Genomic DNA, 18,251 nt, shown 5'->3' on the forward strand with positions numbered 1-18,251 from the left:
AATGTACTATTTTACCCAGTCTTTGTGGTGGTATGCATTTTTATCATATCGCATTATTAGCTCAGCAACATGCAATGGCCAAACACTTTATGGACATAAAAGAAATTAAATAAAATTATTAAATAAAAACATTAAATAAGCATGACTTTCCTGTAGCTCAAATAGTAGAGCATGGCGCTAGCAACGCCAAGATCATGGGTTCGATTCCCAGGGAAAGCAAGAGCTGATAAAATGTAAAAACTGTAACTTGAATGCAATGTAAGTCGCTTTGGATAAAAGCGTCTGCTAAATGCATAAATGTAAATGACTTAAAACAGTTTAAAAGCAATGAGTAACTTTATTGAGTTTTTTTTCAGAAACACAGAATGACAAAGCAATTCAAGTTTGTAATTTCTGCAAAAACTAGTTCAATTGCAGAAATGAATGACCGTTTTCAAGCATATGGAGGCCCATAATGATGCAATACTATTTTACCTACATATTTTCTTAAGATCACAAAGGTTGTCTAAAGAAACACGTTCTTTTAAATTTTCCTTCATATTTAATGACATTTAATGACCAATTTTCACAGCCCGATCAATCCGGATGGATAAAATCAAGTTCCACCCTACATTATTTCTTACTGAATATCCTGTTTCACTCAGAAATGCACCAGATCATTTTTAAAAGACCTCGAAACAGGTTTAAACAGGCTGTGAATATTAGATCCTGAATAATACTGTATTTGTTCATGGCTGTTGTGTCTGGCTTACAGATGTGCGTCACTGTTGCAGGACAGGAAGGATCTTCCCCTCACACAGACCGAACCCCACTCGGTAACCCCTGCCCTCACAATAACCTGCACAGAGAGAGACCATGACCCTTATCACAGAGATCACATTTCCATCAACACACATTAAACAAGCACACACAGACTCCAGAAGCCCACCTGAGAGAGTGACCTCGTCCCCGTCCTTCAGGAAGGTCCTTGTCTCTCCATCGCCGAGGTCAATAGTCTTGGATCCCCTCCATGAGAGCTCCAGCATAGAGCCGAAACTCTCAGGATCCTTCATGCACACAAATGCAGAGTCAGTACTATATAATACAGCTCTGTACAGAGAAATGCTAGTTAGCTTTTTCAGGTAAATATGACAAACATATGACATATTTCTTAATAATTATTTTACCATTTTTTATTAGTAATAATCGTTAAAATGAATAATGGTAATTAATATATTATTTACTCAATTTAACTGATTGAAATTATATACAAATGTAAATATGTCTTCCAGTGCATTTATTTAAAATAATTATTAGAATTTTTTTATAACTAATAATTAAAGCTAATTATTACATTGTTTATAGAATTTAACAGATTGAAAAGAAATAAGAAAAATAAATGTAGCTTCCAGTGTATTTACTTGAATTGCTTTTTAAAAATATTAGTTAAATGTAATAATTCAAGTTAATTTTATATTATTTACTGAATTTAACAGATTGAAATAATATTAAAATATAAATGTGTGCTCCAGTGTATTTACCTAAACTACCTATTTATATTTTTATAATTAATAATTACAATTTAATAAAGTTAATTATTATATCATTTACAGAACAGATAACATAAAATTATAAATGTTATTTTCTTAATTTATTGTTTTTGTTTTTTACAGAAGACAAACATTTCTTAATTATTTGCAATATTTATGACTATTATTAATCTTAAAATGAATGTAGTTGAAATGAATAATGTAAGTTAATTATTGTATTATTTACTGGATTTAATGGTTCAAATATCAAAATGTAAATGTGTCTTCCAGTTTATTTACCTACTTTTTTTATCTTCACTACTACTACTAATAATATCAAAATATAAATGTCTTCCAGTGTATTTACTTAAATCTTTTTTAATAATTATAGTTATATTTAATAGTTTAATAGTTAATTATTATATTATTAACAGAATTTAAAGATTGAAATTAAACAAATAAACATATGACTTCCAGAGTATTTACCAAATTACTTTTTCAAAATTATTATTAATAATTATAGTTAATGTATATAACTAATGTAATAGTTATTCATTATATTATTTACTGAATTTAAAGATTGAAATATAAAAATTTAAAAGTGGCTTCCAATGTAATAACCTATATATATATATATATATATATATATATATATATATTAACTATTATTAATAATTACAGTTAAATGTATTATATTGCTATTTTATATTAATATTACTTATAAGTAATATTTTATCATATTATTTACTAAAATGAACATTGAATTACAATAAAAATACAAATGTGGATTCCATGATATTTACTTGATTTTTCACTTGATTAAATTTTTTTTTTTTTACTCTTTAGGCCTTGTTCTAAATCATGAGATGGCAGAGGTTTTTTTTTTTTTAGTCAACTATTTCTTTAACATATTCTCTCTCACACACACACACACACACACACACACACACACACACGCACCGATCCGCTGATGGTGCCTGATGCCAGCAGGTCTCCCGGTCTGGCATTGCAGCCGTTGACTGTGTGGTGTGCCAGCTGCTGTTTCATGGACCAGTACATGTACTGAGAAGACACACAACACGTTACATGTGCCTGCTGTCTCTTATTAAACGAGAAAATGGCTTTCTCTGCATGTGACGATACAGAAAGCCTGAAAATGGAATGTGTTTCTCCCAGAACCGATAACACAAGAAGCCCAACACAGAGACGGAGGGGAGTTTCACTAAGAATGAATAGCTTTGTTTATCTGCTCTGCACAATCTGTGTTGTTTTAGTGCCTGATTCATTAATGGAATTATGCAAGTTAGGTAATGGCGTGAAGTTGCAAATCTAAACTTGCACGGCACAATTTACGACGAGGCAAACAGACCACGTATAAACAGCAAGAGTGTGTATTTATGCACAGAAAACGGCACAAAACAATTCCAGTGGGGATCAAATAATCTCTTTTGGGTTCAATCAGAAAATATTTTTACATTTTTATTTGGCCCAAATTGTCAGTATTTTGTTGTTTCTTGTCCCAGTATGACCAAACGTTTACAATATTTTGGCCAGAAACTCTGCATAATTGTGTAGAATATGTTTATCATTGCCTTATGCAATTCCTCTATGCAATCATAGATTTCTTATTTTATTTTAACCAATCATGTATAATCAAATGGGTACAGTAAGTTGTCAGTATGAGTTATTTGTGAAACAGCAGTGTGTCAATGCAAAACAAATGCAAATCTATCTCTTACCCTAAAATTGGACTTGCAAATGGTGGCGGCCTCTCGCATGGCCTCACCTGGACAGATGACAAACAAACGAGAAGAAAACAAGACTGAGTGCTTTAACATGCAGCGTATGCATAATGACAGACAGATGTTACAGAACTGATGCACACCTTTCACAGCGACGAACAGGTTGATGTTGAACGAGTAGGGGTCATTGTGACGTAAGTATGGAAGAGGTGCAGGGTCCTGAAATGAAACCAGATATTAAGAACACATCTCAGCCAAAGCCTGAAAATAAAGTCTTCTCAGGTGCAGAAAAGCACATCTGATCTCAATATTTGCATCATGGTTGTCCTAGTTATTCAGGTCAAAAAGCCATTCAAATGTAGACGTGCATCTGACAAAAAATAAAAAATAAATAAAAAAAAATTATTTTGATGGCTCAAAATATTTTGTTATTTAATATTTTATATATATATATATATTTATTTGTTACTGCTCTGTATCAGGGTTATTATAGTTAACTAAAACTTAAAAAAAATAATAATAATATTTTGTTTCAGCAAGTTGCCAAGACAACGTTTCGTTTTCATTTATTTCTCAGTGTTTCTCATTTTCTAAATAAATAAATAAAATACTATATAGACTAAAAAAATGTAATAACAAAAATTCAAAGATGAAATATAATTAAAAAAATGTATAATAACTATAATAAAATATCAGTGATACTAAAAATGCTGTGTGATGGAGTTGAAATACGTAAATGAATTTAAACTAGGGTTATGTCAGTTAACTTAAATTAAAACCATTAAAAACATTTTGTTACTTGATTTAAAACAGTAACATGAATAAACTAAAACAAAAATATATATATTAATATATGTAATATAAAATATTAAAAAGAAATATTTATTTTAGCTTGTTGCCAAGGCAATATCTCTTATTTTAATAAGTTTAACTTAATGTACTAAAATAACTAAAACTGAAAAAAAAAAAAAAAATACTAAAAATGACAAAAACACAAAACAAAATGACCAAAATTACTAAAACTTTGACTAAAATTGACAAAATCTGGTTTAATAAAATTTTAAGCAAAACTAAAATATTATCTCAATGACTCTAAAATAACACTGATTTAAACATTTTCAATCATTTTTAAAGCGTAAGATTCCATTTTTTTTTTTTGCCAAATACACAATAAGTCAATATTTGCTTTTTTTAAAAATCCAAGAACTCTTGAAAATAATGAACAACAAAAAAAAAAACTAAATTAGCATTGAAGCATCAGAACAGTCCTGCAGCCCATTTTTGGGCAGCGAACCACCAATTGAGAATCACTGATCCAACAAATGAATGCGTAAAAGAGAATAAAGATGTGTTTTTGCCTCATTCGCTCACAGTGGCTGGCTGCTGTAGAGAAAGAGGAAAGCAGTAACTCAAAGAACGGCCTTTAGCACGTCTCATTTCCCGCTTATATGCAAAGTCTGCACTCTGCCGTCTGTGATGATGAAGAGTCTGTTCCACAGAGCTGTAACGGGACTGTAAAGTTGAATAAATTCGCACTCTGACCATCATTTTTAAAGATAATGGGTCTGCAATGGCCACTCCTGAGGTGCTAATCGGATGCAGATACTATGCTGATACACTTCCATTCAAAGGTTTGGGGTTAGTTTCTAATGTTTATGAAATGTTTAGGCTGCATTTATTTGATCAACAACACAGTAAATCTGGAAAAATTTTGAAATATTATTAAAATTTCAAATAACTCTTTTCTATTTGAACATGTTTTAAAATATCATTTATTCCTGTGACGCAAAGCTGAATTTTCAGCATCATTACTCCAGTCTTCAGTGTCACATGATTCTTCAGAAATCTAATATGCTGATTTGCTGCTTAAGAAACATTTACGATTATTAATATTGAAAGCAGTTGTGCCGCTTCATATATATATTTTTTTTTCAAAAGAACAACATTATATGAAATAGAATTTTTTTGTAACAAAAGTCTTTATTCTTATTTTTGATCAATTTAATGCACCTTTAAAAATAAAAGTATTATTATAAAAAAAAAACACTGACCAAATGTCAAATTAGAGATGCACTAATATTGCAGAGTCCCAACGAGCTGATGAGCTGAGAATTAATATTCATGTTATGGCCTATAAAATTGTATATGGAAAAATATTCGTCTTGAGCGTTTAAAGAGAAGGTGCTCTCAAAGCATTCAATCTTTCTATAATCTACCATAATCTGTCCCTGTGAAATGCTAGAGTATGATCTTAAAATAAGTGAAAGTCCCACCAAATATATAAAGTTCAAAAGGACAAAACCTGAGAAATTATGTCTTCTCAAACAGCATATAGAGGTAATGCAGTGCTAGAGTATGATCTTAAAATAAACAGGAAACTAGAAAACATCCAATCTAAGCTGATACTGATACACAGAAAAAAGCATATGGAAATGTACTGTGTATGCAGTTATTTTTAACCCAGTTTTAGGAATGCAGAAACAAATGACTGTGTGAATTTATAGTGACATCCCATTCCCAAAATATTCACACTTTTACACTTAAAATCGACCCAATTTACCTGAACCGGATTGGGCTCAACAAAGGGCATCAGTGCTTCCATTGGGACGACCCAGGGAGAGATAGTGGTCCCAAAATTCTTGCCCAGGAACGGACCTAATGGAACATACTCCCAAGCCTGGATATCCCGAGCTGCAACATAAAAGAGAAAAAAAGACAATGTATAATAAGTCATGCACTGGCATTGTGGCAGTGCGTTATGCAGGGGCTCAAACTTTCTATATTAAAACATTTGCTGAGTCCTGAACAACTAGATGCATTTAAACTCTCTTTAAACTTCTGCTGCTTGCCTGAGTCTGGGACAGGATGGATCATTACCTGTGCTATTTCATCTTCTTTAACTAAATTCAATTAGTTTCTTCAAATTAAATGTGCAGTTATTCATTGCACCCATCACTACTCAGGCACAAACAGGCTGCGTTCCAAATCCTAGTGACAACACAATATTTGAATACCTCAAAATGCATAAACATAGATATTGGCCAAATAATACATTTAAAAAAAGTAGTTTTACCAATGCATTTTGGTAATAAATTAATTGTATTTTCACTATATCGTATAACAGTTCTCTCACTCATCACACATGCACTGCTACCTTAGATTTTGACCAAAGAAGGTATCTTTAAACATATAGGATCAGTCTGTGCGGTGGAAATGTGCATATGACCCCTTACAATGCTGACTATGTAGTTCACTTAGTTTTGAAACAGTGCAAGATTTGATTCATTTAAGGAATACTTTGCTGCAGTGTAAATTCCCACACTTCACCGTAATACATTTACAGTGCAGTATAATTTGATTTTTCAAACCAAAATAAGCCCAATAAAGCTTTTGTCCAGACAAATAAATCCGGTCACATTAAGGCAAGATCATTGAATTTGAAACCGCAAGCTTTCATAAAGTCTGCAGCCTCACAGCATTGATATTCTTTAGCCGTCTCATGTCTTTATTTATTCATTGTGTTTTAAATCCATTCATATATCTATATAAATCCCATCCAGACTGATGCATCTGAGTATTTCTCGCTTCATTACGCAGAACAGATGCCAAAGAGACGCCTATACAGATCATCAAGACGTCATCTCTCTGCATGAATGCAGACCGTTTCTAGAATCTGCTCCAAACAGCACAAGATATTCTGGAGCTGTACTCATATAACATACAGGTATCTACCCTCTGCATAATTCTGACAGACTCTCGCTAGAAGACATGCAGCATTTCTGAGGAATGTGTTTCAAATGAGAACTGGGACTCGCTATTGGTGAGGAAGGAACTTTGGAAGAGAAAGAGAGGTCTTCTAAAGAAATGCAAGGAAGAAAACACAGAATTTAAAGTAAAATCTGGAAGGAAGCGGCATTAAAAAAAGCCATAAGCATTCATGAGACAGTTTGTCATTGAAATAAAAACACAAATGCAAGTCCAAAATAATGGCAAATATAAAATATAAAAGCAAATAAATACACAAAAATATTGGGCAAAATAGTAGATATTTAAATTGCTTAGTGATGCATTTTAGTATTGAACAAGTGATGAAAAATGTTTAATATATCATATAATATTTCTATTAATTTATCTACGGTTCACTATGTTTTGCAACAGAGCAAAGCAAGACAGCAATGCAAATGCAAAATAATGGCAAATATAAAATACATAAAAACTAAAAAAGTAAAGAAACAGATATTGCGCAAAGCAGGTGCATTTTTAAATTTCAAATAGTGCTTTTAAGTAACAAATTAAAATTTTATTTAGAACTTAGTAATGCATTTTTGAATTGAATTAAGTTTTTAATATATTATGTAATATTTCTTTGCATTTTCAATGTTTTGCAGCAAAGCAGAGCAATACAGTACTGCATGTTCAAAATAATACAAAAGTACATAAGTAAATGAATTAATTGGTTTCCAAACATCTTTTAAATTTTTATGGTTTCTTACTGCACAGACTACATTTTTCGATTGGTACAAACAAGTCAAAATACTTGTGTTTTACTCGCTCAGCTACAAAAACACAGCATTCTGTCGAAGGAAACTGAGCTACAGCTAAGCAGATGCTGTGCAAATTGACGTAGCTTGGCATGCACACTTCACCAAGCGTCACCCTCTGCCTCCTCGCCCTAAAAGTGTTTCTCATTTCCCGAGTCTGCTCAACGGCTCATAAAAATGCAATGTGTTTAGTGTGCTCAAGAAGGAGACATTGTAGGTTTAAGAAGAGACAGACGAATAATAAAAAGAATTAACAGCGGCTGTTGCTCAGAAATGGCATTCATGCCTGACCGGGAAACACTGCTAAATCACGCCACGTCAGACTCACAGCACCAGGCCTCTCTGAAGAAACCTTGCAAGATATGATTAAAATTCTCTCAAGTGAAGCTGAGTTGTGGCACGATTTGTAAACTGAGATTTATATTAATGTTTCACTGTTTTTGTTCATAGACAACAAGACAAATGAAAAGCGGAATTTTTTTTTAAGCAAGATGGGTGGTGTTAAATGCAGTGTACTTGAAATGTAAAGTACTTCATGTGGTTTAATGACAAATGAACTTCTTTACAAAAGTCCTTCATACCAGTATAGATACATGATAATTCTATTGTATGGAATTCAGCCCATTGTTCTTCCCCTCTCAAATCTAATTTGCTATTTTTCACACTTGTGTTGCAATATATGGCTTATATAAGATCTTAGAAGTTGATTTTGGAAAACCTGCATTGCAAAAGTTAGCTCTCACCACTCCAGTCGTTCATAAGCACCATGCCAAAAATGTGCTCGTGAGCCTTCTCCACTGGGATGGGCTCTCCAAGTTTGTTCCCTTTTCCCACGAAGAACGCCTGAAAGACAAATATCATATTGAATATGCAATAACAGTATATCATCCTAATTTATATGTTTAGAATATTGCACCATATTTTGAGAAAAGTATTTGCATAAGCAAACAAAATGCTAGTGCAAGTATTATTTAATCTCTGTGGCACCTTGCCTAACAACATTGTTATCCTCGTAGCACATAAATGCATGAGTAAACAACAGAGAGCCTCGCACCACTCATAAGTTCATTACATTATGCCTAAATGGTTTTTCTGGTTGCTTTTACAGTTGCAGCGAAGAAGTGACAAATAAATTACATTAATACATTTTAGTTATTTCAAATCCACTGTGTACGATATTCATGGAGGAAAAAGTGATGGTAAAAACAACAAAGCTGGCTTGATGCATCTAAAAGCATAATTTTTATTGTTGCATATTCTTTATAATGATTAAATATTTAGAAAATAATTGTTAAATATTTAGTGAACAAATCTATTTTCACTGGAGTTTTACTGATTTTACAAAATTGTTTGAATTAGATTAAGTGTTTAATTAATCATTTTGAATTTCAGCATTCGCTAAAATATATATAGATAAAATCAGCTGCAAAAGAGATTTGAGATATTGAGATTTAGCACTTAGCTGTAACCTTGATCATAGAAATGGCAACAGAATAATACAGCATTACTGCAAGCAAAAGTGACAAATTGAATGCAATTTTGGAAACATTTCCACTGAAAGTACAATTCTTGTAAAGACATTCTTCTGAGATTATGTGCCTTGTTTATGGGAACAATGGGGAAGGATTGAGATCTCTAACTCTTTAGTTCCTTACATCATTGCTGCACAGGAGTGAATCAGCAACAACTCACAATAACATGCTCACCTAATAAACTATAACACCTTAACTCACCATCTCTAACTCTATATCCAGCTGCTTGCTAGGTCCAAAGATGGGCGGTTGAGCTGAAAGAGAAATATAGTTATGAAACAAACACAGATTTACAGCTGTTCTGATGGATTTCGCAACAGAATTCATTTCAGGCTGAATTTGCATAATATTTATAGTCCCCACTTAAACATGTGTCAGATCAGTTCTCAAGTGAGGCTGTAATAATTAATGGTGCGGGTTTGCTGACCAGTGAAAGCAATCATTTAACGTATGGGAAAATATCATAACAGCCCCATCATTCCAAAAATATGATGCCATTAATCAGCCTGCCACTGCTATGTCTCTGATGCAAAATAAGCAAATGCACATATTGTTTTTCATAACGTGCTGACTGTGCCATATGTTAATGCACAACACGTTATTCACACAGAGAACACTGCAATGTGCACTTAACTGCTAAAATAAACTTCAAAATACATACATTTAAATAAATATTTATAAATACATACAATATATAAACATATTTATACTTCAAAATAATTAGTATACTTCAAATTATATTTTTTTGGAATTATGAACATTTTGTTGTCAATTAAAGGAATAGTTCACATAAAAAAATTGCTGAAAATTAACACCCTTAGTTCATCCAAGATGCAAATGAGTTTCTTTCTTCACCAGATTTGGATAAATTTAGCATTACATCACTGCTAATGTAATTTAGTACATTCCACTAACGAATCCTCTGCAGTGAATGGGTGCCGTCAGGATGAGAGTCCAAACGGTTGATTAAAAACATCACAATAATATTAATCCACACCACTCCAGACCATTAATTAACATCTTGTGAAGCAAAAAGCTGCTGGGGGGGGGGGGGGATAAGGCTATTTCATGCATGTTGAGTTATTTAAACTGTTAAAGAGTTGGATTCTCATGCTAAACATTTTTTCTGTGCTAAACATTTTTCTGTGCCAAAAACACTACTTACGGTTTTGTATAAGTTTTAGAAAGTTTTTTGCCATGCTCTACATGACGTCACAAAGGGTGGAACTCCTTGTTACGTAAACAGTGGATGCAGTTTGTTTTTCTGGGGCAGCAACAGAGTTTTGCAGGTGTGTCTGTTATAAACAAGGCCCAGTTCGGCGCTGGATTTGTACATCGTTTGATACTGAAAGATGGAGAGGTCCCAGCGATAAACGATTCCGGTCATGATTCGGAAACAGAGGCAGTAAGTGATACTGCATCAAATTTCTGTGTTTTGTTGGCAATCGGCGAGCAAGTGCTCGTCTCTCTTTTACTCCGCCCACGGCGCGCCTCCAGGAGCTAGGCTGTTTTCGGAGAGAATCATAAAGTTGTATCTTTCTTTTATAAATATGATAAAACTAAAGACTCTTTGGAGATATGAAAGATGCAATACTACTCAATGATTTTTTCACTGGCGAAAGCAAGATTTTGGATAGGGGACTATTTTAGCTGAAAACAACAGTTTGAAGTCAAAGACATGCAGCTTTTCTCTTCACAAGATGTTAACTGATGGACTACTTGTGCATTATTGTGATGTTTTTATCAGCTGTTTGGCCTCTCATTCTGACGGCACCCATTCACTGCAGAGCATCCATTGGTGAACAAATGATGTAACACTACATTCTCCAAATCTGATGAAGAAACAAACTCATCTACGTCTTGGATGGCCTGATGGCAAGTACATTTTTAACAAATTTTCATTTTTGGGTGAACTATTCCTTTAAGCACAATCAAACAGAAATAATACAGTTTATTTTTAGTTATATAAATTCTAAATTTACAGCAGAAGAACTTCTTGTGCTGACGAGTCTGTGGTTTATCCACCATTTTTTGTTTACCTGCGTCTGGTCTCATCTGTCCTCGAGGTCTTCTGATTGGTGTTCCAGAGACGACCACAGATGAAGCTCTCCCATGATACCCCACTGGAAGTCGCAGCCTACAGGACAGGATAATATATCATTCCCTTTATCACAACACATCATAACCTTCTAGCAGTGCTTTAGATAGGGGACTTTTTATCTTTTGGGTGAATTTTGCATTCTTTCAGAGATCCAAAAATTGCATTTCTGTCATCATTTATGCCTCCTCATATTGTCCCAATCCAAACCTGCACGACTTTCTTTGTTCTCCAGAATATAAAAGAAGATATTAAGAAGAACAGTAGACAACAAATAATGGCTTTAATGGAAAAACATTGAAATGTTTAAGATTTCGCTATATTTATGGTTATACATAATACACATAGCAGATTTAATAAATATATCAGAGAGAAAATCTTTCTCTTCACTCTTAAATCTCATTCTTCTCTCTCTCTCTCTCACACACACACACACACACATATATACAGTATATATATATATATATATATATATATATTAGTGCTGTCAATCGATTAAAAAAATTAACTAATTAATCGCGATTAATCCCACCTAACATTAAACTTTTTAAATATACTTTTATATTGCAATTATTTCACATTTAATCTCCAAATTAATGTTGAAACAACATAAAGACAGTATATTTTATATTTGTTTAATGGCATGTTTTTTTATGACTGAAGGCCATATCACTGACACCAATACTACTGATGCCTCTATTAAAATTATAATTTTTTTCCTAATATTTAACCATTGACTATAGCCATTCAACATTACATTATAATTGAGAGCTATCAATTTTAATATTTTTTAGACTTTAATAAAACAACTTCTAATTTAAGTGAACTTTAAACAATCTTCACATAAACCCATTATAACCAATGTCATATTTAGCTACGACGAGTTGAATCGGGTGTATTAGATGAGGGAGACAGTGCTGGGCTGCTCCAGGACAGTTTTGAAATCCATTTCAGAGTTCTTAAATGTAACTCATTGCATGCACGTCGTTTCTTTCGCACATTGATATGAAATGATAAAGGCTACAGCGTGCGCCGGCGCCTTTATGTGTGCAATTGAAGAGCGCGCGCCAAGTAGCCTACAGTACCGTTTCCACGCTCATTTGACTTGCACCTAGCACTGGAGTGAAGTGGAGTGCGCGTCTGAAAAGTCTCCTGTTTGATGTGCTCCTAAAGACGTTCTGAGACTAAATTAGCAAGAAAAAAGAGACAGAGGCAGCAGTTGTGAGTTGGGTGGCCAACACTAGCCCCACCCCTGTGTTAAGGGCGTTAAATATTTTTAACGCGTTAAACTGAAAAAATGAATCGCCTGCGTTAATGCGCTAATTTTGACAGCACTAATACATATATAGTGGTTATATATAGTTGAAGTCAGGTATATATATACATATATATATACACATATATAGTAGTCAGGTCAACTTTATGGTAATGAGCTATGACGCGGTTGGCCAGCAACCAATCGGAATGTAGAAGTCCTCCGCTTGAGAGTATTCCAGAGAAAACAGTTCTGTAAACTTTGGTTCCGACCACATTAGTTCCCAAGCAATTTCACGCTAAAACGCATGTTTTTCAGTGGGAATGCAATTAATTTGCGTTCAATCGTCAAAGCGTCAGCGAATCTTTCTACAGTGTCGTTGGCAGGGCGGCCAGGGCGAATTTTGATGCGATGATGTGAACGTACAGTTATCGTAAAGTGTTTTTAATACTAAAGTTTCCATCTATTTGATATACACTTGTCTTATCTAAATTTATTGTAAAAGCTGAGGTTTGTTATTTACTGAAATATTATATTTTAGCTGGAGTCAATGATCTAATGTTGCATTTGGTCAGACTCAGCCCATTGCTTTACTTAAGTATATTATATTTTCCTTTTACAGCTGCAGGCTGAGGAAGATCATGAAACACCCCGGCAAACCCTAAAACAGACAACAGTTTACAGTTGTTTTTCAGCGGCAGCAGAAATATGACAAAAACTTTTGGGTGAGACATGTTTACATTTTTTTCATACTTTTATTACTATAAAAACTTGAAACAATTTTAAATAAGCATAAAGAATGGCATTGATTTTTGTACAGTTTTTTTTTTTTTTTTACTTTATTAATAAAAATAATGTGTTTTAGCATGTTTTTGTGTTTTGCTTTGGTAACGAAATTGGTACTGAGAACTGTGGATTTTCACTGGTATTGGTACCAAATACAGGCATTTTGGTATATATATATATATATATATATATATATATATATATATATTGTATAAAACAACAAAAGAAAAACAAATGAATATATAAATAAATTCCACTTAATATTTACAGTAAATGCACATTGGTTCCCTAAATATGATCCATTTAGGCTTCCACATAAAACTCTTATAAATAGCAAATCATTTAACTATTTATAACAGATGAATAAAATATTAAGCATTTATCACATAAAAAAAAAACAAAAAAACATTGGTTCTCTGCCTATTCACTCTGATGTCATTTCTTTATACAATAATGTTTCAGATATGCTTTTAATGGAGGTAAATGTTAATCGTTGCCCTTGTTTTTTAAAGTACTTCTGGCTAGAATAAATTTAAGACGTTTTTATGCATGATCATTCCAAATGAACGTATATATTGTTTTATTAGTAACTGAATGGTCATTTCACTATATTAGAGACACATAATAACTTCATTCTCTTCCTCGACTGAACTCTTTCAGTTCAGTTGAAATTCTTTGTATAGAAAAGAGCAAAAAGCAAAAAGACTCTTCAAAAATTCTCCTTATGTGTTTCACAGAAAAAAATAACTGCATGCAGGTTTGGAGCGACATGAGGATGAGTAAATATTGACAGAATTTACACTTCTAGGTGACCTACTTCTTTAACGTTTCACTTCAAATCCTACTCCAGAAATCACCCTGACCTCAAAAGCCCAGCTCAGGCTAGCGGCTTCAAGCCCAATGTAAATCAACTATAGATTTTCCTCCAGACTAATTCTCATTCTTTCCTGAAGAAGTGACACGCGTTTGGAAAGGCACGCTGACAGATTGACTGAGCCGAGGGGAACTTCAGGTAGGCGAGGTGCCGAAATTAAATTTCAAAAAACTTCCCTCTTCATTTCCACACGAGTCCTTGTTCTGTCTCCGAGCGAATGACTCCCTCTCTGGGCCTTGTAAGTGAAAATGTGACAAGAAATACAGTTCTGTTTCGGAGGGAAGAGTTATTGCTAAAATACGTTTTTCACAGCGAGCTGGAAAATGTGCAGGTGCATTATTTAGCCTGACAGGCATATGCTGGGAAAGAATAAAGCGAGTGTTTATGGGAATAACTTACAGGAACTTTGCTGGGTCTTTAAAACTCGTACGTATGAGGTTAGTAACTCAAAAGACGAGTGAAATATGAAGTCAGCAGGAGCTGGTGATGGTGTGATTCGGCTGCACGCTTGCTTCGGATGTTAGTATTTAAGAGGGTGAGGAATATTAATAGGCTGTCACATACCAGTTGGGCATCAAGGCATTTTCTTTTCCACGGAACATTATTCCAACATTGGTGGCATGATCTCTCGATGAGTAAAAGTCTGTGTAGTCGCCTGTTGCAGAGGAGGGAGAATAAAAGATGATGGGAAAAAAAACAGGGGGGTTAATGAGGAGTAAACACATGTGGTGACAGGAGTGAAAAATCACAATTCGCCTTAACCCTCTGTGTCAGACTTCTGCTCAGGTTTATTCAGTTCTGTTTCTGGTGCACAACATTAAAGAAACATCTCAACCACAAATGAAAGTTCTGTCATTAATAACCAATCCTCTCGCTTTGTGTGAGAAAATGAATTATACATTTATGACTGAAACTTCCATTTATTTTAGTTATTCACTGATAACCGCCACCTCCGGTTAATTTTCAATTGTTTTTAATTGGTCATGTGACAGTTGATATCAAATGGCATTTGGTATAAATTATGCAAATTCTTTCTAAAAGTGATTTAAGAGGTCTGGAAGAGACGAAGATTATTACTTTTATGTTTCATGGAAAAAGAACGTAATACAGTGTTGGAATGACCAGACAAAATAAAATAAAAAAGTAAATTATTTATATAAAAATAAATATATACACTACTAGTCAAAAGTTTGGAATAATTAAATTTTTTTTATGTTTTTGAAATAAATCTCTTCTGCTCATAAAGGCTGCATTTATTTGATTACAAATACAGTACAAACAGTAATATTGTGAAATATTATTACAATTTAAAATAACTGTTTTCTATTTAATATTCCTATTTATATTGAAATATTTATAAATAAAAATAAAAGCTAAAGTAACTGCATAAGTTAGTGAGGTACTTCACTGCTAGCAAGATGAGGTTTTAATAAAAGTTGGCTGTCTGTGCAGTATAGAAATTTTAGTTTTTTTGTTTTTTTAATCAGTGCTACCCTACAAGAGAAAAAGGGCTGTAGCGAAAAAACATAGGAAAACACCAACACCCATAATGCCCATAATGCTCAACAAAAAGTAGGCTGTAATCTTTCATAGCATGAGAGGGTTTCTGAATGGCTCTGACAGCGATAGTTAGTGAACAGTGCACTCTAGTGGTCATTATGAAACAGAATCTTGAGTTCTGCCTCTACAGGACAATTTTAAAGACACTAGTCAAATTCAGACAGCATTGACTTTTTGGCAGACATCAGAAATCCCTCTTCACCATCAGGCTTAATTCTGCTGTATAACACCACTTTTCATGATCCAATTAATTCCTTATGGATAAAATAAAGTCCCGCTGTACATTTTTTCTAGATGAATTTACTGTTTAATTCTGAAATATATTAGATAATGGAAGTTAAACTGTTGCAAAAGGCACTGTTGACTTTAAATCTATATTGAAGAAAAGAGTTGAAACATGAGTTGTGTATGAAATATGGTCCTGTTATATGGAAATATAGAGTTTGAGGCTATCTGTTTGACTTTCACACTCACCAATCTCAGCTGGGAGATGCATCACTGCAGAACTCTGCTGAACAAACGCCCTGAAATTATTTTAGTATTAATAAATAAATAATAATAACAATAAATATTTATAAATAAAAAATGATAAATGCATAGTCGCATACTACTATTTAAAATGTTGCATATGTACTGTTCTACATATAGACAGTATACAGTGCATACTTGGTAATATGCAGTAATAAGTACACTAACGAAATGAAATATCCATATTGTATGAGGGACATTTACCGGCTTCTTAAACTGATATCGTCACGCAGCGTGGACTCGTTTGCAGCCAGAAGCATCTGGAGGCACTTTCTCGCTTCCCTCCAAGCATCATAACCCAGAGCCATAAAAGCATTGAGTGTGGGCTTTGATGAAGAAGGGGGAAAAAGCATAAGAATGCAAAAGAATCCATAATGTTTAATACAAAACTATATGGAGCTCACCTGTTCAAAAACATCCTGATGGTGCCCAAGAGCTGGTCCATTGAAAAGATGCTTGATAACACCGAGGTCCAAAATCTGGTCTCCAATGGCAACGCCGATTCTATGCCTGGGCTGTTATAGCCAAATATGTTATATAAGTTACAAAGTATCTTGCTGATTTTAAAATTTTGCCTGGATTTCAGAATGTCTTTGGATTTCCTTTGCTTTTATGACAGATGTTTTAAAAGTTCTCCAGCATGATTATAGATGTCCCAAAAACTTTTTGTCTTAATATTGACTACTTTAAATACTATATGCTTTGTCAGTATTATAAACGCTGACAATCATGCCAGTAAAGTTTGGTTGTCAATAAAAGAGTTTACTTTAGATTTTCAATGTGCATTCTGACCTTTGAAACCTTGTGTCCACACAGAATTGCAGTGGAAGTAATAATATTCAGAGTAACATCGAGTCCTTTTTATAAAGCTAACCACGCTCTTATTACATATCAAGACTTAAGTCATTCAGTTCAGACAAACATAGGCTACTTTCATTCCCAGGAGTGAATAAAGTTACTCACATTATCCGGCGTGGAGAAAACTCCATAAGGCAAGTTGTGATAAGAAAAGTCACTTTTCTCCTGCACTTTTACGAAAGACATTTTGAAGTTGCAGTCGTACTCTGAAATACTTCTCAGAGTAACCAGCAGCGCGAGTAACCTCTTCCAGATGTTCACTTGAGACATATGAAAGTTACCGCCTCACGTTCCGAAGCGGCGAGCCAATCAGAGACGCCTCCTTCTATCCTCCCTATGTCAAGTACACTTTGTCTATCCGACGTGACTCAGCAGAAAAGCACCAACCACAGAACGGTATGGGTCCCATTACTTTAACTAATTCCTGATGTTCTAGGAACGTTTTTTTTTTTTTGTGACAACCTAATAAAAACATTGTCTAACGAGAGTTTTTTTGATGGACAAAACTGAATAATCATATTTTCATATTTATATATTATTCATACATATATTTTTCATAAAAACAAAGTTTTTCATATTTCAAAATTTTCTGACATAAAAAAAATTGTATGGTAAATACTATAGTGTTTTTGAACCATACTATAGTAAAGTACTTGAATTAATTTGCTGTGGTAATATAACAACTATAGTAATATAAACAAATTACTTTACCCAATACTGTACTGTTTTTTTTTTTACAACTATGGGGTATACTATACTGCAATACACTACAGTTTACTATAGTAAAAACGAAAGTATAATACAGTATTTTTTTTTTTTTTTTTTACAGTTTATCAGTTCACTATAGTTAATACTACAGCATGCTGTAGCATTCGTTAACAAAGTGTTGTAAATACTATAATATATACAGTATAATACACTTTACTACTATAAGGTTCAAAAACACTATAGTATTTACTATGAATTACT

General features: G+C 33.4%; 1 protein-coding gene across 1 annotated transcript; it reads right to left on the reverse strand.

The window, feature by feature from the left end:
- Positions 1-318: 318 nt before the first annotated feature.
- fah (fumarylacetoacetate hydrolase (fumarylacetoacetase)) lies at positions 319-17,588 on the reverse strand. Its single transcript, XM_058780550.1, has 14 exons — positions 17,388-17,588; positions 16,829-16,939; positions 16,629-16,750; positions 16,371-16,420; positions 14,901-14,991; positions 11,363-11,460; positions 9,525-9,577; positions 8,535-8,634; positions 5,811-5,941; positions 3,394-3,469; positions 3,248-3,294; positions 2,469-2,570; positions 929-1,046; positions 319-838 (listed from the first exon to the last, which is right to left on the reverse strand). The coding sequence occupies exons 1-14, from the start codon at positions 17,550-17,552 to the stop codon at positions 762-764; spliced, it is 1,341 nt and encodes a 446-aa protein (XP_058636533.1). The 5' UTR covers positions 17,553-17,588; the 3' UTR covers positions 319-761.
- Positions 17,589-18,251: the final 663 nt, after the last annotated feature.

Source organism: Onychostoma macrolepis, chromosome 07, assembly GCF_012432095.1.
Source record: "Onychostoma macrolepis isolate SWU-2019 chromosome 07, ASM1243209v1, whole genome shotgun sequence".
Lineage (NCBI taxonomy): Eukaryota > Metazoa > Chordata > Actinopteri > Cypriniformes > Cyprinidae > Onychostoma > Onychostoma macrolepis.

Bases quoted from the DNA above. Each gene is read 5' to 3' on its own strand.
- fah (XM_058780550.1), bottom strand. From the start codon at position 17,552: ATGTCTCAAGTGAACATCTGGAAGAGGTTACTCGCGCTGCTGGTTACT. The intron at 14,992-16,370 runs GTGAGTGTGAAA...CCTCTGCAACAG, and splicing joins GCATCTCCCAGCTGAGATTG to GCGACTACACAGACTTTTAC. The intron at 839-928 runs GTGGGCTTCTGG...CTCTCTGTGCAG, and splicing joins GGACGAGGTCACTCTCTCAG to GTTATTGTGAGGGCAGGGGT.